This window comes from Equus caballus, chromosome 8 (assembly GCF_041296265.1).
Source record: "Equus caballus isolate H_3958 breed thoroughbred chromosome 8, TB-T2T, whole genome shotgun sequence".
Classification (NCBI taxonomy): Eukaryota; Metazoa; Chordata; class Mammalia; order Perissodactyla; family Equidae; genus Equus; species Equus caballus.
The window spans coordinates 71,133,763-71,161,319 of record NC_091691.1 but is presented as its reverse complement, the minus strand read 5'-3'; the positions used below and the strand labels follow the sequence as shown (position 1 = coordinate 71,161,319).

General features: G+C 35.7%; 1 protein-coding gene across 2 annotated transcripts; it reads left to right on the top strand.

The window, feature by feature from the left end:
• The first annotated feature begins 16,455 nt into the window (after window positions 1–16,455).
• Window positions 16,456–26,702, top strand: SYT4 (synaptotagmin 4). 2 transcript variants are annotated; one of them, XM_005612860.4, is made up of 4 exons: window positions 16,456–16,932; window positions 19,906–20,720; window positions 22,450–22,570; window positions 23,933–26,702. In XM_005612860.4, the coding sequence occupies exons 1-4, from the start codon at window positions 16,899–16,901 to the stop codon at window positions 24,238–24,240; spliced, it is 1,278 nt and encodes a 425-aa protein (XP_005612917.1). In that variant the 5' UTR covers window positions 16,456–16,898; the 3' UTR covers window positions 24,241–26,702. The 2 variants fall into 2 exon arrangements, with proteins under 2 accessions (XP_005612917.1, XP_005612916.1); XM_005612859.4 differs by having other exon boundaries at window positions 16,472–16,932; window positions 22,453–22,570.
• Window positions 26,703–27,557: the final 855 nt, after the last annotated feature.

The window sequence follows — 27,557 nt, the reverse complement described above, 5'->3', positions numbered from 1 at the left end:
AAATTTTAAATTGCATTATTTTAAGAATTCTTCTCTTAGTTGTGCAAATTCTAATGGGGGGGCATGGAGGCACATTTTTAATGATTTCTCTAATGGGCCACCAAATTTTTCTATAAGCTCTCAACACTTTTTACTAGATTTCATTGTGACCTATTTGTTTTGTAATATTTCTTTACCTTCCACTTTTTCTTTACCTTCCTTAATATAAAAACATTACATTTACACTGTTTTACTATGCCTCTTTTACGAGAGTCTATACTAGGAATTTCTCTGGATTTTGCTGTTATCATTCAGTGAAAGCCACAGATCTAATTTTGTGCAAACTATGGTTTGCTTTTCACTCATATCACATACCTCTGGTGACCCTCTGGGGGCCGTGCACAATAACAGGGTGAGAAATTGCAAATACTTGGTTGGCTTTTTTCAGGAACTCAATTTGACCTCAGCCCTCAAATGTAGGTTCTGAAATTCTTCATCACATATGACACTTTTTATTATGATTTCTAACTTTAATTGCTCATATGAGTTACTATACTTTTAATTGGATAAATTACCCACTTTCCATCAGCCTTCCTATGAACCCCTTGCCTGAGACAGTCAGAACTTCAAAGAGAACTTCTTGAGTCAGGAAGGAAAGGGACAGAAATTGAATGGGTAACTGAATACAATCTCAAAAAGATATTTCCTGGACCTTATAACACAAACTCCTCAAATCCTCACTCCTACATGGTTATTGCAATAGCAATTTGTGCAAATTACTTTAATAGGCAGAATTCTGCCATGAAATGCAGACCTTACCAAGAAGGACTTGTTTGTCCATGATAAGAATGCATCCTCTTCTTTGGCATCTTTTTGGAGCAATATAATTAGAATTTCTTCCTAGTAGCAAGGATCTGACTTAATTTGTTATTTTTCTGTGAGAAAAATTACCATTTGTTTCAGATCCTCTGCCAGAATATTTTTTTGGGGGAAAATATGTGGGTGACCTTTTGAACAAATTTGCCCCATGCAATTAGGTCATTGGTCTTGACTTTTCTTATGCCCTCTTTGAATAAATGAATATTTCATGAACAGCTGCAGCTTCAATTATCTATAGTTCAGGGACGATGTATAAAGAAAATAGTACAGCGATCTGTGATGCTTTTAACCTCTTCACAGAAATAGGATTAAGTCAGTGGATTGAATGAAGAACCTATGTACCTTTCCTTGTAAAATCAGTTTGATCAAATCTCCTGCAGCTGGTAGAGGTCACGTACAGGGGTCTGCTCTCCAACCTTGATCCTTGAGAGCATAGCAGACACCAGCCCATGTACTCAACCCACTCATCATTCTGCTCTGCCTCTAGGTGTGTTTTGTATTTCTAAGCAGCTCCCCCTGTCCGCTTGTTCTTCTCTTTCCCACATAACCATCTCTGCAGAGGCTACCTCAGTTCCTGAACCTGTCACAAAGACAGCAAGGCCTACGTGCCAACATCCATCTTTGGAGGTGAATCGTGCTGCTCACCTGAACATGACCCAGGTTTGTTTTCTGAGATGGTGCATTCCCATCACACTTGTGGACCAGTTAAGTATTTTTGAGGAACTTTTTAATAATTGAACTCTTTCTTCAAAGGAAATCTTTCATGGAAGTCTACTATGCAAAATAGATTTTAAAAAGTACCTAGTACGCAAAGCAGATAATAGATCAAAGCTGGGTTGGGGTGCCAGATTTCCTTTGCTTAGCTACTACTCTTGCAAATGGCCCTGAGACACTGCCATAGGCCCCCATGGCTTTGTGATATATGGTCTAAATCCACTGAACTAGGCCGGAGACCTGCATTTGTGCTTTGATTTCCTCCCACCCTCTGGAAAATATTAGGTACTGTTCCTGCTGTCCCAGACCTGCTTTCAGATTAGTGTCCTATGCTGATCCCCAGTAACCTGAGTGGTGCTTTTGGGTGTCCTGCATACCCCTCTTCCCATGAGACAAGGGCCCCATTGTGAATGGACAAATCTCCCAGACCTATGATGCAGTTTGAAACTTCCTGCTTCCACACCATTCTCTGCCTCATTAGACAGTGAAGTTGACTGCTGTTCTTTTCTTTCATTGATTCAATCTTCCAGCTTAGACTCCACCTAAGGACATATCGCTTCAAGTGGCTATCAGTAGCTGATATAGGTGAAGACAGAGATATCCAGATTAGGTCTATTCAGAGATTTGAGACCTCAGCCTTCATCCTCTACCCCAGTCACACTTTGACCTGGGTGTAGTGCTCTTTACACCCAGCTCGCAAGTTCTTCCAGAAGTTAGTTAGGCACCTTGCCCATGAGACTGTTAAGCACATTGTCACTGGCTGCTGATGTTGGTGTTTGGATGGCAGAACCCCCTCTTGGCTGTCCTCTGCTCAGTGAGATGGAATAGCAAGCCCAATTCTACCCAGTGTGCCTGTTGAAGTGGGGACCTGGTGGTGAACCATGAAATCCAGCCTGAGGAGTCCTGGATGAGGCTACTTACTTGATCCCGGAGGCGACTATCCAGGAGATTAGGCTGCCTTCGGTCCAGCCCAGCCACCCTGAGTGCTGAAGGGATTAAGATCTTCATACTGATAGATCTCTGTTCTGCTCAGGTGCATCACAGAGTACAAGAGAAAGGTCAAAGAATAAGAACAAGGAAGGAAGAGGAGAGAGCCCAGGGGCTCTGGTGACGCATCCCTGGGAGGAGTTTAAGCAGCTGTGCTGAGGGAACAAAAGGTATACAAGGCTGAGATGACAATGGAGGACCCGTTTAAGAGTAATTATGGCAGTTTCCTCTCCCTTCACTTTCAGACACTCATTAGAAGAAGGCTGTCTACCTAGGCCGTCTATCAACACACACACACAGGCTTCCGCATGCGTGCGTGCATGTGCACTGTTCTTGTCTGAATAAAATATGCACCCAATTAGTTAATATTTGGCATTTGTCATGGTTTTATGTTGAGCATTGCTTTTTCTTCTGAATGTTTGACCTTGAGGTTCAACCGCTTTAACATCACTGTTATTATTATTCATGAGACGCCTACAGGGTGAGGAGTTCTTACTGAAAAATTTTGTTGAGGTCTAATTATGATAACCAAACCCAGTTGACCACCTCACAGTTCTAATAGTTTTATCATCGCTTGGGGAACAATGGCTATTGATACCATGGGGTTTAAAGGGACAGAAATTCCAGTAGTTGGGGTATAGAAAGAAAATCAATTTTTTTTTTTTTTTTTATCTGGAGGAACATAATCAATGATGCATTACTTTATCACCAAGAGTGAAAGGGGACAGCTATAGAACCATTTCTACCACCAGATGGTGTTTGTCTGCTTCTATGTACTAATTGCTATCAATAATTAAACACAGGTCTCTGATTCATATGCACAGAGGCAGTGATTCTTAAATTAAACATTTTAGAATCATTATAGTACATTTTATAGGTTCAGCTAAACACAGCACTCTGGCTGATTATGATTAAACATACTGATACTAAATTACATATTGATCCCATAAATATCAATGCATGCAGAGAAGCAATGAGAAGAATGCTTGTAACTAGAAGGAGCATTTTAATTTTAGATGATAATGGGGACAGTTTTTAATGGAATATCAAGCAGAGGTTTGGATTCTCCCAGTTGACTTTCATCACACTAGAAATAGATTTTACTTTTCCTTTTGTAATATTGAACATTAATTATAGACTATGTCTAAGTTTCTGAAGTACATAGCCAGCAAAAGTAGATTCAAATATCTTGAAAAATGAAAAGAAAAAACAATTTGCGTTTTTCTCGGCATTTTCTTAGAACTTTAAACATGGCAACACAACTTAAAATTGTTCCTACTCATTTGAATATTTATCAATAAATACAGAAACTGTAAAAGTTATTTTGAACAGGATATAACATTGGATGTTAAATAATAAAGTGAGGACTCTGATTCAGACTGATACTACCATGCTATGTGACCTTGTACAAAAACTCTTAACTCGATTGTAGACTGAGTATTCGTGTCCTCACAAAGAGTTTAAAGAAGGCACAAAGATCTCTGAAGTATCTTACAGCTCTAAAATTATATGATTCTATTATCTTATTAAAATCCATAGCTTTTGAGAGGAAGCTGCATTAGTACAAATGGGAACTGAGATTGCTCAGAGAAGCCAAAAGTTACACTTGATGATTCATTCATTTGCAGTCATTTCATCTGCAGATCCATTGACTAATGCAGATACTTTACACATTCTGCATCATCCTCTCAATCAAAGCCATCAAATGATGCAACATGTATAAAGGACTACCTCTCAATTATGAGTCATGTGTTCAACTGAGCTTGAAGGGACAATAAATAATGAAAACGTTTACGCTCGAAGAGGAAGGGCACTGTTCTTTATAAAAATAGATAAATGAAGTAACATTTCTTATTGTTACATTGTTAACCTCCTTGAAAAGTATTGAGCCTTGGTGTTACTAAGTTGATTAAAAACCTTTGGAAAATTATAGTGTGTGAGATACATAAAGAACAGATAATCCTTTCTTAGATTCTCAAATACTTTCATAGAGCTTTTGTCTTCAAGGGGTTCCAACACTTTGCAGTAGATTTTAAATGTCACAATGGATTCATTCTCCCTTCTTTTCTATCAGTTTGGTTTGCTACCAGTGCCCGTGCCAGGTTAGAGAGGACATCAACAGCAGAGCAACAAGGCACATGGTCTCAACAAAGTCAAAGGATTAACAAAAATGTATGCAGTGTAAACACAGCCCAATTTACTCAGTTTTATCAAGTTTTTTCAGCGTAGCCTCAGGGGCTTATCAATTCCATCAACATCTGTGGGACTCATTTTCGAGGAGCATATTTACAAAGATAGGTAAACAACAAAAGGGAAAACCTCTATTATTCCTCATGCTGTTCCTTAATACCTTATCTGTAAAATAGATCTACTAATGTTCTCATGAAAATGTTAAATACGTTCAATACTATCATTTGGCAATTAATGGAATTATATCAATTTCATGTAGTAGTCCACTCTGAACATTTTGTTTTATCCCTAGTCTGCTTCATTTAGAGATAAAATATTGTACCCACTGTCCTCAGTGACCTTTTCAAACTCTTCCTATAAAACAGTTATAATGACAAAGCTCAGGTTTTGTGTTTTGGAAACTTTCACTAATGTATGTAAAATGATGTCATTTTAGATTGATAGAATCATCACAAGTAAGCATATTAGGTTTCAACTTAAATGTAGGATCATTTTAGATTACTTATTCAGGGGCTTGAAGTAATGAAGACAACGGCAGTGTCAGATTTTTAATATATTGATCTGTAATATATTTTATGAGTTATAAAAATACACATTGCATAATAAAATAAAAAATAAATTAAAATAGCATGTACAGGCAAGAAGAGCAATAGCTTCTACATGTTACAGAAGAGGTCAAGTGTGGTGTGCAAGCGCCATCCATAGCAAGTTTAATTATGTAGAAAAATAAAAAGAGAACATATTTTTATTTTCCTAACACTGTTCCTCAGAGTGAAACCCCAGTAAATACTGACACAAAGTAAACTAAAGCAAACATCACAGAGAGCTATAAAAATGATATTAAGATTGGATGATTGTAACTAAATCTACAGAGACCTGAGAAGAGAAAAGGCAGCTCATGGTACACGCACAGATACGAACAAAGAACCACATTATATACGTAAGCTGCTGCCCAGGCAGACAAGAAAGCATTATTCATAAGCTCACAAAGGCCATTTGGACGGTAAGAATAGCCAAAATGCAAGACTGCATGTTGTGAGGCAGATATGCATGTACAAACGAGCTTTGAAAAGAGAGAGAATCCTTATCAACTGCCTTTGCCAGTTCAGAATATATTTTTGAGTAGATGAGAATGTTATTAACTTTTGAGTCACTACATAAGAATGCATTTATCTGTACCAGGAATTAGTGCTGAGTCCAACTGATAAGGAGCCCATGACAAGGGAATGCTTTGGCTATCAATCTTGAAACATCCCTAGGATGAGTCACAAGGAAGTGTGGTTCAAATTACTTGGCATACCTTCCCGAAATATGTCCTTTAATCATTTAATAACTCAATTCTGAAAGGGCTCAATAACTCAGGATCCCTACAGTAAAGGAAGTCACTCCAACAGGTACTTCATTTATTGTACTTCATGCTTCAAATCTGGTGACATTTATTTAGTGAGGCCCAAGTACTTTCCACTGACTGTAGAAAATTACAGAATTACATTGTATATTTCAAGCAGCATGAGTTTTTGTCTTTTTGGTTTTTTCACTCTCACCCTGGGTAAAAGTGCCTAATTTGTGTCTGAGAATTTATTATTAGCTGTCTGCTCTCAGGTTTTAGTTTTGACTCCAGAGTTATTGAAGGTAGTAGTGCAAAAGCAACAAAGCAGAATTATTTTCATTCTTGCCTTCTTGAATGAACCCTTGTTTTCAAGATTCACCTGAGTTTTCTCTAGTTATTCAGTGACTTCAAATTCCTGACATAGAGAAAAGTATATCCTTTGATCACAGAAAAAAGTCAGCTGAAGACAGATTCAGCGAATTATTGAGGCAGGGACAATTCTTACAAGAAAGAGTTTCCAATGCGATGTTGGAGATGGTGTCCACCACCATGGCATTCCAAAGGTTTTCCATCAATTCCTTATAAGGCTCATGTTGCTTACTTCTTTAACTGGTTTTGCAAATGCAGTAGCTAGTAAACTATAGATAGTACCTGAGGGGTGTAACTATGAAGCCATTAGACTCAATATTGAATTGAAAGTAGTCAATCAGATATGTCCCAGCAAGGGCAAAGAAAAGTCCAGGAAGGTTAAAATAAAGGTGAAAAAAGTGAAGGAGGAACAAAATTTGGGCTATGGGTTAATACTTTACCCACTGTGGGGCACTGTGTGGTAAATTCTGGGAGTTCTGCATGCCTGAAAGATGGAGAAGAAGAAAAAAGAGAAAATGTAGAAAGTGAATAGAAAAATGTTGAAAACAATTTTTTCTTTCTTCGTTTTTATATCAAGGACCACTCTTGAGTAATTTCTGTCTTAGCCTGGCTATCTGACAGAGGGATGTTGCTGCAAAAGTAAGGACCAGACTTATATTATTCTCAACAGCTTTCAACAATCCGTCATTCAATTTTGAGGAAAAAAGTAAAAGGGAAACTCTAGAAAGTGTTTAGCTGAAAATATTATAAAGTTTTAAAAGATTGAATAAAAAAGGAGAAGCAGTTTGGTGATGACCTAAACCAAATTTGAGATAGCACCAAGCTCTGCTCATAATGAAGACCAGTTAGTATAGGTTGATAATCTCTGGGCAGGGAAAGCATAATATATGAATGATTGGGTTTGAAAGAGTATTGGGAATAGACTGGAATAAAATTCATTTACTTTTATGAAGGAGTTGGAGTAATTTAAAGCTACTTTAGACACTCTTTACCGTTTCAAAGTATAAAATATTTTCAAATAATCAATAGGTTAGAATGAGTAAATATGCATGTCCATTTATAGCACTTATCACATATTGTGACTCTGTAATGATGTTTATAAGCTTATGTTGCTCCTTGGAGTATATATTTCTTGAGTATAAACTCAGATATTTTAATTCATCCTTTTAGCTTCAGTCCCTACAATGGCCCATAGGTAGAGAGATCCTCAGTAAATGCTTGGTGAATGGGCAGCTCAAACAAGTTCAAATCTCTTAAGCTGGTGTTTAAGTTGCATCACAAACTCTTCCCAAGACATTTCCAATATTTTAGCCGTTACTTTCTTGTACAAACACTGCTAAAATCTAACTTCTGTACTCAATGAATCTGTTTAAATCCTTCCATTTCAGGGAAATATTTGTTGATACAGATCATATATCTATCTATGTATCTCATGTATAGATGATATATATAATGATGTACAATTGACCTATATGTAATTTGTATAATCACATATGTGTACATAATGATATATACATGATGTATATATCATGTGGTCATTTGTACACTTTTCCTTTGCTTGATCATGGTTAAACCAGACCACTGATGACAATTTACATTTGGGACTAATATTCTAAAATGGCTTCTTATCCTACCTTACTCCAAGAGGACCCAGAAACTGGTGTGTAACATTGGTATATGTATCTACTGCAAAGTTTTTCTAGCAAAACTTTTATTTTGGAATAATTTTAGATTTATATACAGGTTGCAAAGATAATAGAAATGATGTAAGTTTTTATAAAGAAAATACCAGAGAATAATAATAAAAAACTGTCACAGAACTACTATGTGAGTTTTATAAGCTTGTAGGATACAAGGTCAACATAGAAAATTCAATTGTGTATTTCTATATACAAATGATGGACAATTGGGAACCAAGATTTAAAAACACAATATCATTCACAACATTTCCCAAAAATGAGACACTTAGGCATTAATCTAACAAAATATGTCCAGAGTCTTTATACTAAACACTGTAAAATGCTGATAAAAGAAATCAAAGATGATTTAAATAAATGGAGAGACTTACCAAGATCATGGTTTGGAAGCTCAACATAGTAAATATGTCAGGTCTTCTCCAAGTGATCTATGGATTTGATACAATACCAGCCCAGATCCTAGCTGGAGTTTCATAGCTGTATACAAGCTTGCTCTAAAATTTATATAAAAGGGTAGAGGAACTAGAACAGCTAAAGTAATTTGGAGAAAAGAACAATGTTGGAAGAACCACACTACCAGAATTTAAAATTTAATATAAACGTACAGTAGTAAAGACAGTGTGATACTGGCAAAGGTATAGATATATAGATCAGTGGAACAGAATAGAGTCCAGAAATAGACCCACCTAAATATGATCATTTTATCTTGACAAAAAAATTGCAAAACCAATTCAATGGCAAAAAGAAAGTCTTTTCGACAAATGGTATTGGAACAATTGATAATCCATACATAAACAAAAGTTAAGTTCAACCTAAACTTCATATCTTTTTTGAAAATTAACTACAAGTGGATTATAGATCTAAAAGAAAATATAAAGCCATAAAAAAACTTTTAAAATAAAATTTTATTGGCTAGGGTTAGAACAAGAGTTCTTAGAAATTATACCAATAGCGTGATCCATTAAAGAGAAAATTGATAAACACTACTTATTCCAAATTAAAAAATTTTGCTTTACCAAAGGCACTGTCAGGAGAATGAGAAGCTATAGATTGGTAGAAAATACTTGTAAATCACATAAGAGATATGTATATTTTGCCAGAATATACAAAGAAATCTCAAAACTCAGTAATAATAAAATGAACTCAACTTTAAAAAATGGGTAAAATACTTGAACAGTGTTAAAGTAATTAAAAAAGGAGGCTGGTCCATAAAAAAAGACAAAATTAGCCCATTCGCAGCAACGTGGATGGACCTCGAGGGTATTATGTTAAGCGAAATAAGCCAGTCAGAGAAAGACGAACTCTATATGTCTCCACTCATAGGTGGAAGTTAACATATTGACAAGGAGATCTGATAGGTGGTTACCAGGGAAAAGGCGGGGTAGGGGGAGGGCACAAAGGGGGAAGAGGTGTACCCACAACATGACTAACAATAATGTACAACTGAAATCTCACAAGGTTGTAATCTACCATAACATTAATTAAAAAAAAAAGAAAAAAAGGAGGCTGGTCGACTGGGGTGGCTCCGATGCCTTGATAGCCTATGTAAACAAAATGAAACTTAATCCAGAGTCAATGCATTAGAATCCAGGAAAGTGAAACAAAACAACCAATCACAAACAGCCAACTCGCCTTTCACAGTTAAGGCAACCATTTAAGCTATAGCCAACCAAAAAATTTCTTTGCTTTTTTTCCCAAATCTTCTCCATAAAAACCTTGCTCCCAGCTCCTGTTGGACAAGTGCTCCTCACCATTCTCATTTCAGCACTGCCAAATTCAAATTGATGTATGCTCAAATAAACCCTTGAAAAGTTTAATGTGCCTCAGTTTATCTTTTAACAGGAGACATTCCACCAAAAAGGATATGCAGATATAAACACAAGAAAAGATATTTAATATCAACAACCACTAGAGAAATGCAAATTAAACCAAAATGTGATATCTCTACACACCTTGCATACCTCATAGAAAGACTAAAATAAAAAATGCTGACAATACCAAATGTTGATGAGGGTGTAGAGCAAGTAGAACACTCATGCATTACTGATGGAGATGCAAAATGGTACATCCATTTTGGAAAATCGTTTGGCAGTTTCTTATCAGATGAAACATAAACTTACCACAAGCTCCACCAATCCAACTCCTGGGTATTTACTGTAGAGGAGTCACAACTTATATTTACACAAAATCCTGGACGTGATTGTTTCTAGCAGTGTTCTTTGTAATAGACAAAAACTAGAAACAACCTAAATGTCTTTCATTGGATAAATGATAAACATCTATGTTCATTTGTAAAATTTAATTCTCAGCAATAAAAAGGATCAAGCTACTAATACGTGTAACGGCTTAGATGATTCTCAAAAGATGTTGTGCTGAGTGAAAGAAGGCCCTCATACATACTGTATGATTCCAATTTATATGACATTCTCAAAAAGACAAAACTATAGTGATAGAGAGCATATCAAAGGTTGCCATGGTTTATATTTGAGGAAAGTTTGGCAATAAATATACCACAAGGAAATTTTTTGGGGTGGTGGAACAATATCTTAATTGAGCAGTGGTTATATGAATCCGTACATGTGCTAAAATTCATAGAACCATATGCAAAAAGAAAAAAGTCAATTTCTCTGTATATTAATTTAAAATGTTAAATTAAAAAATAGGCATAAACAAAAAAACAATGCCCAGGATAAAAAAAAGACAACAGACGGAAAGAGGAGATAGAGGAAAGGAGACTAATAACAACAAGAGTCAAAAGGAAGCATACTTCTGTGGTTACTACCCAGCCATTTGCTGGTAGACTATTAAATTATGTATTTTAAGTGTCTCTATTCAAAAAGACATTCTTTCTTTTTTCCTCTCTTCTCCTTCTCTTTCTTTCCTCCTTCATTCCTTTCTTACTCGTCTCTCTGGCTAACTTCTTCCTTTCTCCTTTGGTGTTGCTGTCTTTTTTCCCATCCCTTTACTTTTTCCTCTATGTTGTTTTCTTTTTTCCTTCTTTTTTTTTTTTTTTGCTTGTTCTTCCTTTCTTTCTTTGTTTCTTGGCTCAAGCCATATCCTGGACATTAGCAACTATTTGGCCTTAGATGTTTTCATGACAGTTCATAATTTTCTAGAACTTCAGTAGAACTAATTAGCTATTCTGGAAGCCATGACTATGCATCAAATGGGCTAACTATGATTTGATGCCAACAGCTAATTAATGGGTTATATATAAAATTCTAAAAGATTGGTTCCAATAAAAGATGAGAGGGGGTGGGAAAATGTACAAACCAGACTAAATTAATTTCAGTATTTTCTAATATGGGTCATAGTGCACTGTCACCTAAAAGTACAGCATTTAAAAAATTGTGATTTGACTTACCAAGCTACCATTGACTTTTCCTTTCTCCAGATTTTGATACTGTCTCAGGTATCAAATTATTTTGTAAGTTAAATTTTTTAATTTCTTCTCTTTTCTCTGCCTTGCCACTATTAAATCAATACCTGTAAACTTTGATCTTAATTTTCCCAATATTGCTCATGAGTATGTGTCCAGTTTTTCAACAGAGATACTGTGAAGAGAGACTAAACAGTATAATCGTTCCATGATTTTAGAGGCTCAGGGAGGGAGACAGGTGACTTTTACTCCTGTATTAATTTCCTGAGGTAGGGAAGAGTCTTTGGTTACATTCACAGATGTAAGTATTTAAAATACCTTTCTCTTCAACAGGACTCAGAAAAGGATTTTATTTCAAAGTATGCTATGAGCAATTGTTATTAGTTTTTCACCTGAGAGAAGGTATGTGTTTGTGAAGGGAAGAGGGGAAAAAAGATAAACAAATGAATACCAAATTTGTGAAGAAGTGAGTACATAAGGTAAAGAAAGTTCGCATGAAGCAAGCATGAGAATGTTAAAGACACACTTCATCTTCAAATTTTTATTTTGGAGCTGTGCATTACTGTATCTAGACTTTTGGCATTGGGAGTTGTATGCGATGCAGAATGGGTTCAGTAATGTGGAGATTAGAGCTGTTTCTTCTGGAGTAGTGTATTGTTTCTTAGCATCAAATAACTATAAGGAAATCCAAAGGTCATGGACTTCTAAACCTTCCCATGCCTAGCCCTCCAATCTCATGCTGGATGATGGTTCCAGCTCCCTGAACTTTACCCCTAACTTAATTATATAGATACTCAAACTCCTCACATGCTGTGGAGTTCCTAGGGTTGCCAGGTGAAATCTATCACTTTTATTTTGTTCATTTCATTTGATAATGCTGAGACCATGCAATGAACATTTAAAATGCATATTCATTCTATGTAGAAGTTCAAAAAGTTCACATTTCCTATACATTTTCTTTGTATAATCTTTATGTAGAGCTGATTCCTAGTACTTTTCGGTCTTCGTACTAACCACCTATTTTTATAATGTCTATATCTAGGTGAGAGAAATAGCTCAGAACTGATGTTACTGTAAATCCAAAGAGAAAGTACAGATCTTTGACTCTGAGATAGGATTTAAACTGAGTAGATAGTTGAAAGTTGAAGTTCAGAAGAATACTCAATTTTTGGAAAAAATATAAGTCATAAGTGCATAATAAATTCTACACAGTCTCTCTCTAATTTAATGAAATTTTATTTTTCTGCTTTATGTCTACTTGCCAGTCATATTTTCCTCCCTTACATGCATCTACCTTAATATCTACCATAATTTCTTTGGATATGCCCTTGAAAATATATTTACCCTTGTGAAATATTCAACAATGTGAAGAGTATACACATACATGCACGTACAGTTTTGGGTAAATTTTTTAAAAATATAACATATATACATATGGAAGAGTACACAAATTATAACTGAACGACTCAATTATTTTTAAAAAGACTTATTAACTACTCCCCAGATCAAGACAAAGAATATTAACACCCCAGAAATCTCCATTGTGCTCCATCTCAGTTATTGCCTCCTACAAAGATAATCACCGTATGACTTCTATTGACATTGATAAGGTTTTCTTATTTTTTTGAAATTTAAATAAGTGGATTTTATAGTACTTACTCTTTGTTTTTCATCTGGTTTCTTTCATTCAACATGATGTTTATGAGATTCATCCTTGTTATTGATAGCAACCTTTTGTTCTTTTTCATTTCTGTATAGTATTCTAGTGTATAAAGTTATTTATACAATCTAGTATTGATAGGAAAGGCAAGCTGTTTCCAATTTGGGGCTACTGCAAATAATGATACTATGAACATTCTTGTACTTGTATGTGGTCATTTTGGTTTAGAATTGAGCAATGAGTGGAATTGCAGGGCCATATTGTGTGTCTATGTTCTGCTTTACTAGTTACTATCAAATAGTTTTTCAGGAGGAGAGAGAAGGCGCTGACAGACACAGGAGATGGGAGAATGCAATATGAGTGTAAGAATCGTAATGAATCTAAAGGGTCAATAAGGACAGACTGAGTGGGATAGAAGGTGAGAGCTGTGGAATACTGCTGACCAAGCTTGGTAGAAAGTACCAGGTAAAAGAAATATGAATGTAATTATGATGTTACTAGTTTTTTCCCAGTTCTAGATGAAGGGATGTCCATTTCTCCTGTATTCTGTTAGCTCCATGAGAGCAAGGATCATTTTTATCATCTTGACCACTGTAAATCCCCTACTTACCAAAAACCTAGGAGATAGTACATGTTTAATAAATATGTGTTAAAAGAAAGAAAAAAATGAAAGAAATGAAGATTATAAGCTCTTTCTGAGTTTGGGCTAATGAATTTGTCACTTATGAGGCATCAAAGCCTAATTTAGATTGGCACATAGTAAATGCTAAATATGTTGAAGGAAAACAAATGTAGAAATGGTACATAGTGAAGGGATTTCTGTGATACCAATTGTGAAAGCATTTGTGCTGTAGGATTTTGACTTGGATGTGCTTGTAATATGAATCTGATCCATTAACATTTGAGCCAGTATTCTTAATAGAATGATGTGGAACATTAAAACAATTATCCAATATCCCTTATCAGATGCTTCATTCTACTCCACCCACATCCCAGTAAAATGCCTTTGTATTACTAATCTGAGTATTACTAAAGATTACTGAAGATCATTGCAACATTTTCAAAACCTTTTGAAATTTTCTTTTGCCTAACAGAAGGTTCTAAACACATCCACCAATCATATTTTTAAGTAAGGGAATGAAGAAAATATAGACAAAATTATATAATTAATAAGCTATATAAATAAACTTTATAAATCAAGCTATATATTAAATTAGGATGAATAATTCTGTGCATTGTTTCTCAAAATATATGTAGACATTTGAAATCAGAAATGAACTAGGGTAAACGCTGAGCCACTTCAACAAAGACTCATTCTGAAGTAAACACTGCCACTTTACAGAATGTCTGTGTTTCCCAGGGCAGGAACTTGTTTGAGGCTGTGTGTTTTGGGTGGCAAAAAGGTGGTTACCTAGCAACAACCCCTCCTCCCAAGTCTCCTGCATGAGTGGTATTGCTCACGTCAGTGAATTGATTACTTGTTTGCTGGATCTAAAGAGAACTACGTGATAATGTGGTAGGGTGTGAATCTCGATCATAAGAAACTTACTGGTTTTTCCTCTGTGCTGGGTCAGCTTCTCACTCCTCATCTCGTGCTGCTAGAAGTTTGTCTAAAGAGATTGGGCAGTGAATAATATACTATTCATCAAATGAAAATGAGGGAAACCTCTGACATTTTAATTAATAACATTTATTTTCTGTTTGTTTTTAAAGCAAGCAATGAAATAGTTACCACATCTACAATACCATTAGCTCTGGGCAAGAGGTGATCTTATCACACTGTGTCCTTAGAAATAAGACAGTCCGGGGTGGGGTGGGCTTCTGTAGAAACAGTTTAAACAATCTAGACAGGTTTTAGATGACAGCATTTTACCACCTGAAGGTAAAATTAATGAGATACTAATTTATATAGAACATGCACATAAGGTACTTGTGTTTACAACAAATGAGATTAACCATATGTTAGCAATAACTTAGCAAGAAAACACACATTTTTTAGTAAGTCTTACACCATATATTTTGTCTACCTGTGATATGCATCACAAATATTGCTCTTTGTTCTAGCTAATGGATGTTTATTCCTAGAAATAACCCCACCTGGTGCATGCACAACTGAGGAAGCAAGTAATCTGAAGGAAGTGGAAAGATAAGAACACAAAATACAGATTCTGCCAATGGAAAAAATTAAATACAGTAAATTAGTTTCTGTGTTTTCATAGCATGAAGATACAAGGTTAAAACAATCTTTTATAAGACTGTTAAAATGCCAAATACGTGGGAGTAAGTAAAAAGGGAAAGAAAAGGGACTTTGGTTTATAAAATTTTCCATGATGCAAAAGACTGAAGCCAATTTCTCCCTAGACACAGTCCTGACGCTGAGTGGCTGCTCACCAATGTGCAGGAACCTGTCACTTGTACAGTAGCTTTCTGAGACTTACCCAGTGCCCCCCATACCCCAGCCCAGCACACACACTGACTACTTGCTGAGCTCCAGAGCAAAGGAATTCTTTGCGGAGCCATAATTGACAGTTGGAGTTACAATCTAAGTTCTATCCTTCAGAAAATTGCTAAATATTTGTTTTAAAAAAGCAGGTTCTTCAGATTAAAAGTAATCAGAATTTGACTCCATATTTTTTCCAGTTCCTCGGCCCCAGGAACATCATCAGTTCAGAAAAAAAAAAAAAAGTTTTCCTTTGAAAATAATAATCAATGTCATTTTAGATTTTGGTTTGATTCTTGTAACAATTTTGCAAAAACCTGTAAGAAGTCGGGGTTTTAAACTAGAAATGTCATTTCTGAAGCAGTCTCATCATTTGCAAAAGTCATAGCTGAAACTGAATCTGAATACAGAAGGGATTACTCTCATCTGTACCTAAGTACTTTAACTGGTCAAATGTCAGATATTAAAGGGAAGGGAGCCAACAGACAGATGGAGCAATAACATCAGCAAAGTGTTTAAACTAATGATTTATTAGAAAATAATAAATTATAATGGGAAAACTGTTGTCTTATTTCAAATGGATCAATGTGCAAAGAATTTTTTTTCTAACATAGGTATAATACATCAAAGAAAAATTTAGAAAGATAGAAAATATATTCTTGCATTTTACAATGGGTCATTTGATGCAGAAATTTCTTCTTATTCTTCTCTTGAATCGCCTCTGTAAATCGCATTATTCTGATAACTCACAGACACATTTTTACTGATCTGGAGGATCAGGAGATTTTATATTAGGAACTGACAGCGACGAGTTTCTGTGCTCATCTCCATGTGTCTCTGAGCGTCCACAGAATAGAAAAGCTAATCTCCAGTAGTCCAACAGTTAAAATAATTGATGAGTGTATGTTGAATCCTCAGGAGAGAAGAGAGGAAGAAAGGAAGGGGAGAGGAGAGGCTTGGAGGGAAGAGGGGAGGGGGGGCAGGTGCTGATTTCAACCCTGTAGCGTCAGGATTGCGTCAATTCGGGTTTCAGCCACGTCTAGACTCTCAGAAACGAGCTTCTCAGAAGAGCCAAAACAGGAACAGGGGTGGCAAATCACTGTGCGAGGGCGAGTGAACCTCCCTCTTTGCCTCCTCCCCGCTCCAGGCGCAGGTCCCCCGGGCTCTGCGCTGTTGTTTTCAGCACTCGGGAAAGCCGGCGCTTCAGATCCAGGCAAGTGAACCAAGAAGGGGAGTTTTCCGTTCAGCACCTCGGACAGAACACGCAGCAAAAAATGGCTCCGATCACTAGCAGCCGGGAAGAATTTGGTAAGCAAGTTACTCAACTTATAACCACAGTTGTTCCTTGAATACTCCGGGGCGGGCTGTGTTTTTTTCCGCGGGATGGTTGAATACAGATTTCCTAGGTAGTTAATCTGTAAGGAAAATGAGAACAGTAAATGGGCAATCGTGACTTATCTCTGTTGTTTCTCCCTTCCTTGGTATCTTTCTCCTTAAAATTGCCTTCTGCTAGGGCGATTTTACATCCAAGAAGTTCCTAAATGTTCAGGTAGCTCTGCAAATTGCAGCACGCGCTGAGCAAAGGAAAGGAGGTCTGTTGTTTGCTTGCTGGTTTCATTAATTCTGTAGGTGATTTTTATTTATAGATAAATCTGTGTTTAACTTATTAGCGGAAGCCAAATGTTTCTGTGATTACATAAGGGTTTGATCTTGGTATAAGACAACTTATATATTGGAGAGTTGGAATGTATGTGTTATTACAGATACCATAAGGATGTTTTTCTGTGCTATGTTTTTTTGTGTGTTCTTGAAATACGTTGCTAGCGGAAGATACAGAATCCTATGTTGCTAGGATTAAAGGGGTATTGGAAATGAACTAGCCTAGCCCATTTCATTTCGCAGGTGAGGTAACCATAGCCTAGAGAGATGAGGGAAGTGTTGCAGGTCAAACGGTTAGCTAAAAGCTGCTGGAAACTAGATTTAGGACTCCTATTTTCCAGTTCAATTTCCCTTTTCCTATACCAGATTTTTGGCACCATTGCTCTCCTTCTGTCTTTGAGTAAATAAAATCAGATGTACTTCTTCAAATAAAAAAGTAATATTATAGGTCCCATTATATTCCAAAGACAAGAGATCAGAGTTTTACTTACTTTACAAGTATTCAAAAAAAAAAAAAAAATCAAGGAATTTTATAGAAGTTTGTGAATAAGAATTGATATCTACAAATGCATGATAATTGTTATTAAATTGAATGAAATGACTGAGATCTTTACTCTCAAAAACTTAAGATCTTATCAGTAGAGAATACATAGGGAGTAGGTGAGTCTTTCCATGTTATAGAGAATCTTTTGCCATTTGATAGAAGTATTAAATAGAGACACTTTGTGATACTATATTCAGGAATGAGTTTCTTTCACAGCCTTCCATTGGGTGATTGAGTTTATATTGTTGTGATGCTTATTCCCAATTTCTTATTAGAAAATCAGAAATTTTCTGGTACTGAGGCATTTTCAGAGACTGTGCTAGTGAAATATATGTTGTAGCTTGGGCCACCAGTCTATTTTAAAAATCACTTTCTGTTACCGTTATTGTTCTTCTTGCGTTGGCTAGAGAATTGCCTTAGTTCATGACTTTGCTTTTGCTCCATGGCTTGGATTATTAGAGAGCCCAAGAGTGGATTTTTTTTTCCCTCACAAAGACTTGAATAGAAGGAAAAAACTGAAAAGCTGATACTAAGTTTAGCTGATTATCTTTAGCTCTCGTTTTATTCTTTTTCTGTAGCATCACTGCTTTTTCTATTTGGGGAATTCAAAGGTTTATTTTTCATCTCTACGTGATTCAGCTTTTTGATATAATGAAACTTTAGAATTTTTTATTGTTGTTTTATTCTGTCTGTTTTTTAAAATCTTCTTAGATACTTCTGCTCTTATTTCCATTTCTTAATCTTGTATTGTTTGAGTTCAGTTTTGTAATTATGAGGCAGATTTGCGGAAGATTTGGGGGGATGGGGAAGGGAAGTAACAAAAGATCCTTCTTCCAGGGGTTATTTAAACAAGACTTAACCCTTTCCTGACCATGACTTTTAACTTTATTATCCACTATTTGGCATTAAAAAAACAGGTTGGAATGAAACCAAATGCAGATAATATTACAGAAGTTATATTTACTTTGATTATATTAAACATTGACTCAGTTGATTCACTGCTGTCCAGATATAGAAATACTGCTTTTACTTACAGTATTACTAATCATTTCTTGGAGAAATATGCTTACATATGGAACATGGTAAGCTTCATGCATAATCAATGTTACCTAATGTCAGTAAGTTAATGTGCCCTCATTCAAGGAAAGAACACCAATTTCAATTTGATTACCATTTGCCATGTGAAAATGTGCTAGGAAAAAATCAGTTATGGAAAAAACTGAACTCTAAATTATCTATACTTACTTACTCTTCTCATTACATGTGAAGGAATGATGATTCATTTATAACCATTGTTTGGTTTTTATCCTATTTAGGTGTAATTAATTTGTACCTTAGATAATTCAGTGTTTGAGGAGTTTCAGGCTGGTATACAAGGAGTTTGCAGTGTTATAAGTTATATAATGTTAATATCCTGTTGTTCATCTTTTTTTGTTCCTTTTTCCCTAATACATGTACATTTCTTTTACTGCTGTTTCATAATTTGGGTGGAAATTACTAGTGTTTGTGACAATGGCAGATAATGTTCCACTATTTCTTAAAATTAAGTGAACCACTGAGTCCCTAGATATTTTCTGCTTGAATCTTGGGTAAAGAACTACCAAGAATACAGAATCTCTCAGTATTTGAAGAATGTGTATTTAGAGGTTTATAGTCAGTAAGAATTGATGCTTCTGGAAAGCCTCAAAATGTCAATGAAAACATAATGAAATTAGTACTGATCTATCAAGCTGTAGTTGACTTTTGTTATCGGAGAAAACAAAGGTAGGTCAGGGTCATTTGGCACCCCCCCCATCCCTGGTCCGGGCCCAGTTTCATCTTTTCATTTTATTTATGAAAAACTACTGAAATAAAGACGTTTCTAGCATACTGTATTTTTGTTTCTGTGTGTCACACAGGGGATGTGTTTATTCCTGAAAATGATGCGAAATGTGTACATAACTTATACCCAGAATAGTCAGAAAGTAATTCAATCTGTACAACCTACAACAATTGCCAGCTCTAGTACGCTTTTCAGATAGGTTCATATCTCCAACTCTGCTCTTTTAATGTGTGTTATTGGTCATTTAATTTTTCAGATGAAATCCCCACAGTGGTGGGGATCTTCAGTGCATTTGGCCTGGTCTTCACGGTCTCTCTGTTTGCATGGATCTGCTGTCAGAGAAAATCATCTAAGTCTAACAAGACTCCTCCATATAAGTTTGTGCATGTGCTAAAGGGAGTTGATATTTACCCTGAAAACCTAAATAGCAAAAAGAAGTTTGGAGCAGATGACAAAAATGAAGTAAAGAATAAACCAGCTGTGCCAAAGAATTCATTGCATCTCGACCTTGAGAAGAGAGATCTCAATGGCAATTTTCCCAAAACAAATGTCAAAGCTAGCAGCCCTTCTGATCTGGAGAATGCAACCCCAAAGCTCTTTTCAGAAGGGGAAAAGGAGTCAATTTCCCCTGATAGCTTAAAGTCTAGCACTTCCCTTACTTCAGAAGAGAAACAAGAGAAACTGGGAACCCTCTTTTTCTCCTTAGAGTACAACTTTGAGAAGAAAGCATTTGTGGTTAATATCAAGGAAGCCCGTGGCTTGCCAGCCATGGATGAGCAGTCAATGACCTCTGACCCGTATATCAAAATGACCATCCTCCCAGAGAAGAAGCATAAAGTGAAAACCAGAGTTCTGAGAAAGACCTTGGACCCACTTTTTGATGAGACCTTTACATTCTATGGGATCCCCTACACCCAGATCCAAGAGCTGGCCTTGCACTTCACGATCTTGAGTTTTGACAGGTTTTCAAGAGATGATATCATTGGAGAAGTCCTTATTCCTCTTGCAGGCATTGAATTAACTGATGGAAAGACGTTAATGAACAGAGAGATTATCAAGAGAAATGTTAGGGTAATTCTTTATTAGTGCTTAAAGTAATTACAAACAATCTTTTATGCAGCTTTTTTGTTTCTAGGGGGTTTCCATTAAAATGATAAATTTTGTATATATCATCTTTACCATATTTAATTATTATTTATCATAATTAAATAGGGAGCAAGGGAATAGAGTATACTAAAGAAGATTAATCTCACAACCGAAATGCTTAAAGTATTTTAATAATATAAAACACATAGGCATCCTTTACGGATACTTAAATATCATTTATATAAATATTTTTGTTGATTTCTATTGTAAGCATTTTGAATACCTGTCACTTAAACTAAAATGCAGGCAAATATTTCTTATTCATAAGCAAGTTAACAAAGACGTTTCAAAGTCAGCATAACTGAATTTGAAATTGAAATTGAAATTGAAAATTAAATCAATTCATCCTGAGGATTTGGAAGTTGTATTGACTTTTCATAGAATTGCTTTTCAAGGAAGAGACATCACATCATTTTGAATTATAAATGTCCATGTTTATGTTGTATAATAGGAAGTGAGTTACTCTGCCTTTGTAGTTAAACTACTGATGTAATTCTGGGATTACTAGAAAATGACAAGACATCAATTAATCAAATTTAATCCTATTTTCACTGTAAATACAGAACTCAATTGATTCCAATGTTACTATTTCAGAATAGCTTTGTCTATAAGGCGTAATTTTATAGAATACCATGAATTTCATTTTGACCACATACTCACCTTTGTCTCTGTTGAAGTTAACGAAAGTCACACTCTGGATACATTAAGTAGCTTGTTTGAGATACCCTGCTGCTTAGTGTGGCACAGTGGGAATAAAGATCTGTTCCCACTCTCATTCTTCTTAGAGTACTTATTCGTTCAGTTACCCCATGTAAGCTTTTGTAAAAATATATATTGAAGTTTTAGGAGCTCTGGCCAGCCATCATTCTCAGTTATTATCAAACCCCAAGTTTATATTTTGTTACTTTCAGTTAAAACTTGTACTTAGAGTTCTTGGTCATCTTATCTAACGTCTTCAAAGTATAAATACAGTAAAATCTAAGTAGCATACGAAGAAAGATCCTGTGATCCTGTCCAAAAAAAGAGTTAAAAATTGAGTCAATTCTCTCCAATATTTTATTCATTTCTTGGATTAAATGAGGACCTTGGGTAGGGGCTGGGAGCAGAAAATTTTAACTCCATTAGCCCTCTGGGCCAGGAGAATGGTGAAGGTCAGAATAAATTTCAGTTGGTCTGAACTCAAATTCCAGTAATGTCAGGGCTAAAGAATTTGAATTCAAATGAAACTTACCACGAGTCATTTTTACCTACACAGATCCATTCAAATGATTAGACAACTTTTATTACTATTCATAACTTCAAAAAGTAGAGAATTAATTAAAAAGCAAAAGCTAAAAGATACCTCTGTGTAGGCTGTACTCTAAATATCCTTTTAAACATTTCTAGTAGTGGGTGTGGCTAACTCACTGCAAATTTTAACCTTCTGTAGTACCTTAAAAGACCACAAGATGGCAGGCAGTTGTTTCAGGAGGCGATGATACTGCCCAAAAGCTTGTAGTTACGCTTGGATTCCTTAGCATATTAAAATAACAATAAGTAGGAAAACTACATTAAAATAACAATGTTATTATATTGATTTAAAATGTTATATCAAGATCAAGTTTTGAAAGTAAAAATTAATAAAAATACTTATAGCACCTCTTTCTTTGTTTAGAAGTCTTCAGGACGGGGTGAGTTACTGATCTCTCTCTGCTATCAGTCCACCACCAATACTCTCACTGTGGTTGTTTTGAAAGCTCGACATCTGCCGAAATCTGACGTGTCTGGACTTTCAGGTAAGAATGCTTCTGAGAAATTCAGGCTCAGTGTACAAGTAATACATTGGGCAAAATAGTTAACAGCTAACATAATCAGGATTTTCATTTACCTTTTAACCACAATCACAAATGATGAGATTGTTTTTCTGTTCCTCATTTTATAAAATACTAGTGTGAGCCAGTGTCATTAGCAAGAAGAAGAAAACTACGTAGGTCTAAGATCTAAGCCAAAACTAGTACATGGTAGGTGTCTGATTGGATGGAGTTGAAGCAGAAAGCAGTGATAAATGCAGAAGTGAGAGGCCATTGCCAAAAACACAGCAACAGAAATCAAGTTAAGTTTTGGGAGAAGAGTTCTTAATTTTAGTATTTTAAATGAGCCTGCCTACCCTTACACTTTGATTATGTTTCCTTTAATTCCTTATGTATCTGCTTTAAGAATTAGCTTTTAGTTTTGTTACTAATTTTGTAAAGAAAATAGTACCTTGTTGTATAGCAAGATGAGAAAGAACGCATGACCTATGGGTTAAAATAATCTTAGTTGAAATCCTAACCTTTCCATTTCTTAGCATAGAAACCTTGAGTATGTTTCTTAAACTCTATACAAACTGAACGTACTACTTATGTTGACAGAGACCGTGAGGATTAGAAAGGCATACTTCATTAAATATCATCCAGTTATATTATTATTGTCAGTTGATAATGGACATTGAATACATGGTCTTAAAGGTTTAGATTAGGAAGCTAAAATTACCTTATATGCTGCAACCAGAAAAAATAATGTAATTAAATCTGTGATAAAGTAGCATGATCCTAAAATCCACACACTGTAGGTGACATAGGGAAGGTCAACACTGGGAAACAGGAAGCAAACCCAGCAGATCACTAAAGAAGCACAGAAAAGGTAAAGCCAAAAAGGAGGTTACTACTGTGATTCTAAATGCCTGTTCAACAGAAAAAAACAGCTCAAGCTCTGAGAGGTAGAGAGACCATCCAAAGTCATGCAACTTAGTAAGGCTAGATATTGTCTAATGTTTTGTCCTTCTATCCCATTCTCTAGAATGAGTTATTAGTAATCAGCATGTGTCATTAGAACATTCTATTTTCTTCCCCTTTATATTATCTCTTCCTCCTGCCATGATAGCTCCTTTCCCATCCTCTCGTGAACAACTGTTTTTTCTTGCATTGCATGTTCTTACTTATTTTCAATTTGTTGACAATAGAGAAGCCAAGCTTTATCTACATTTTCACTTTTTTCTGACTTATTTTCACTGTAATCACACTTTACTGGGATGCAGTAATCTCTAAGGGCACCATTATCTTGAGATCAGCTCTTCAGTCAGCTTCCGTCCTTGTAATGTCTGTTGTTTACCATCACAGATCCCTATGTTAAAGTGAACCTGTACCATGCCAGAAAGAGAATCTCCAAAAAGAAGACTCATGTGAAGAAATGCACCCCCAATGCAGTCTTCAATGAACTGTTTGTGTTTGATATTCCTTGCGAGGGTCTTGAAGAGATAAGTGTTGAGTTTCTGGTTTTGGATTCCGAAAGAGGATCCCGAAATGAGGTGATCGGGCGGTTGGTCCTGGGAGCAGCAGCAGAAGGAACCGGTGGAGAGCACTGGAAGGAGATCTGTGACTATCCCAGGAGACAAATCGCCAAGTGGCACATGCTCTGTGATGGTTAGCATCCTATCCATGAGTTGGAACTTAATGATTTTTACTTGGCGGGGAGCAATTTTCTTTCTTTCCAATATGTGATTGCAAGCTTGTGACAGCAAGCTACCTTTATTTGTTAGAAATGGGTTGAATTAGCAGACCAGAAAGTAACTGTAAATGTGTATCATGATAATTTCCCCCTTTATTAGAAAAGTTGGTGAATTTTCATAAGATATTCAATTTTCCCTGCAGGTTACCAGTGATATAAATAAGAGTAATCAAGCATTTTATGAATACTGCCCTGTAATCCCAGGTTATGGATGTGGTTTATGTGATGATGATCTCAGAACAAGTCACTGGAAGTCAATGTGATTGTTAGGATTTAGGAATGAAAAGCATACCTTCTTTTATGAAAATTCATCCATTTTTCTTCAAATGGGAAAATGTATTTTTCTTTAAATCCAAAGATATTAAAGAAGTGTTCTCTACTTTGTTTTGATTAATTACATAATGTACAAATGATTGTCCTGCATATAAAAGTATATGGTCATTTCTCTTTGGTTTGTAATTATTTGATACAATTTTATCACAAGAGGACTAACAGGTTTGTTTCCAAAGGACAGTAAACAAGCTGAGAAACCTTTTTATCAAAGGGCTGAGTTGAGAACACTGTGACTGAAATATGATTTTTCTCCCCCCTAAGGTTGTATGTGAGTCAAAGTGTTATAAAATATCTCACATAAGAACCATGGCCTTGAATTATTCATTGCCTGTCACAAGTGTCAGTGTGGTCTAAAAAGGCCCTATTTACCTTTGTGAAAGTTGTTGAATTAGCTAGTGGGTAAAGAAATAAACTTCAGCTAGAAGTCCAATTAGAAATGCGGTTTGCTTATAGGAGATATGTATAGTATACATGTGTATGATCAAGGCTACTCCTTGTACACAGAGAGGGCATGGATAACTAAGTCTTCATTTAGCTTGTTTTCCCCCAGAAAGTACTAAGCTACTATTTGAAAAGAAACAAACAAACAAAAAAGACCGAAGTTTTAACCACTGCCAAATAGAAAGCATTTACTTAAACCAACAAATTCAGTAATAAGACTAAAAAAATAGTTATACAGCAAGCCTAATATAATTTACATATGTTCACACAAAATATATTTAGGCTGTCAAATTAGCACAACAAAGTATGTTTCACTAGCTTTTCTAGGTTAATTTATCTTGAGCTGTTGTCTGTGGAACAGTTTATAGACTTGTGTTCTGTACCATTTTAAAGCGTCAGGACTCTGAAATTCATTAAAAATGTGATAGAGTGAAGCAGAGCCCTGTGATCATTTGGAAAGAATTAACTTGAGGTAACGCTACAACACGTGAGTTTTTAGAGACGTATGAGTGAAACTCGGGTACAGCTGAACTATTAAATATGCAAGTTAGAAATGAAGTCTACTGAAAAACTTACATTTTGAGTCAGGTTTTGTGTCGGTACTTTAGCAGTTTTTGAGAATGTGTTTGATATCACAGTGTTTGTAAATTCTATGACAATGCATTTTCAAAACAACTTATACATGCTTTTTATGACTATGCCTAATGTAAAAAAAATGTTTTACATTCTATATGTACAAAAATGGAAACCAACCTCTTTTTTGTGCTTTAAGATGACTTTGGGATTAAAAACGAATATTCTCCAATCATTGTCATCATTCTACCACAAGTTCACCTCACAGCATCTTGGTCCACTTAGCATTTCTGTGAAAGCAACGTGAAATGAATTGTAGTCAGTGTGAGGTTTGGGGAAGTCAAATGGCCTTTTTGTGTATGTATATTTGGTATCGTGGGCCATGGAATATAATATATTTTGGAGCTCTAAAACATTGTGAGAAGTCAACTCTAAGTATCCTTTACAACAGCCAAATGTTAATGGTGGTACCAAGTGAAGTATGGTTGTGGGAGAAGGGTGATTTTTTTTTTTAAAGTGGAACAGCAAAACCAACAAGAACTACTTTTAAAATTACAAGGAATCATTTGTAAATAGTTGTTAGTTTTTAAAACTTACAGTGTTTTTGAGTGTGAAAAGTTGAGTAAAACTATTTGCAACTGCTTTTAAGAAAAGAAAGAAGCAAAACTAGAAAGGAGTTGAAACAGGCAGGGACATGCGTAATCCCATCAACTGGTGAAAATTGTACCGTTTTATAATGCATTACAATATCAATGTGAATATCTTGAACTCTGTTACCAATCCTGCACTGTATGAAACATGTAAATTAGTTGTTTGTCTGATTAACCAACCTAACCACCCTAATGGGGAGGTATTCCTGTTTGAAGAACTGTGTAACTCGGTAACTGACTTGTTCTCATGTCGTAACTCAATAGAAGTGACTTGGAAGGAAGCATGGTGTATGAGGTGGTGTCTGTTCTTTCGTGCCAGCTCTGTATGATGTTTGTAAGACCCTATTTGTAAGACATGAATAAATTGCTGCTTTTGCCCAAACCATTTCAATGCAAACTTTCTGCCAATGGACTCTGTAGTAAGGCTTCTCTTATTTCTATCTAAACTCAGGTTTCCCTCATAACTCTCCTGGCATAGATTAGAGAACTTTAGTGACTCAGAACCAACATCTTCCATATGTCTTATTTTATTTTGTTTAATCCTCATAACAATCATCTGGGACAAATATTATTATCCCTGTTACACAGAAGCAGAACCTGAAACTCAAGGAGCTTGGGCAGTTGACTCAAGTTCACATGGGCAGTAAGTGAAGGGATTTCATTGCATCCTGCACTCCCCCTCTAAGCCATACCACTCTCCTCGACGGATGCTCATCATCTGACTCTGTAAGATTCTTAAAGAGGCTCGTGCCCATATTCTTTGACGTCATTCTACATTGTATTCACTTTTCCATATTTTATTTACTTTTTCATTACTTTCCATAGCTTTTCTTATTTTTGTCTTTTACAATCTTATTTCTCATCTTATCTCTTTTATTACCTATTTTGTATTACTGCCTTTTCTTTTCTTTTTCATTTCCCCACATCCTCGCACTGGATAGATTTAGTTAGTAAAATGATGTGGGAATGGAAGCCTTATTCCTTCTTAAAAAGCAGGGAAAAAATCCAAGATATCTGCAATGCTCCCATCAGACATCAGCTAAGGAAAATGGGAACAATGGGATTCATCACTGGGAGGACTGGCCATTTTTTATAGCATCAGTCTATGTGCAGGTATTTTGTGTTATCACACTCGGAAAAACAACCTTGTACATGGAATGCATCTAGAATGTGCTGCCATTGTAGTTTTGTTTCAAATCATATTAATGGTATTGAGTGTGCACAGGTATGTTAAAAGAGT

What these genes read in the sequence shown, in the direction of transcription:
- SYT4 (XM_005612860.4), top strand. Translation starts at nt 16,899, where the DNA reads ATGGCTCCGATCACTAGCAGCCGGGAAGAATTTG. An exon ending in TTATCAAGAGAAATGTTAGG is followed by an intron (nt 20,721 to 22,449) that starts GTAATTCTTTAT and finishes TTCTTTGTTTAG; the next exon opens with AAGTCTTCAGGACGGGGTGA. An exon ending in TGACGTGTCTGGACTTTCAG is followed by an intron (nt 22,571 to 23,932) that starts GTAAGAATGCTT and finishes TTACCATCACAG; the next exon opens with ATCCCTATGTTAAAGTGAAC.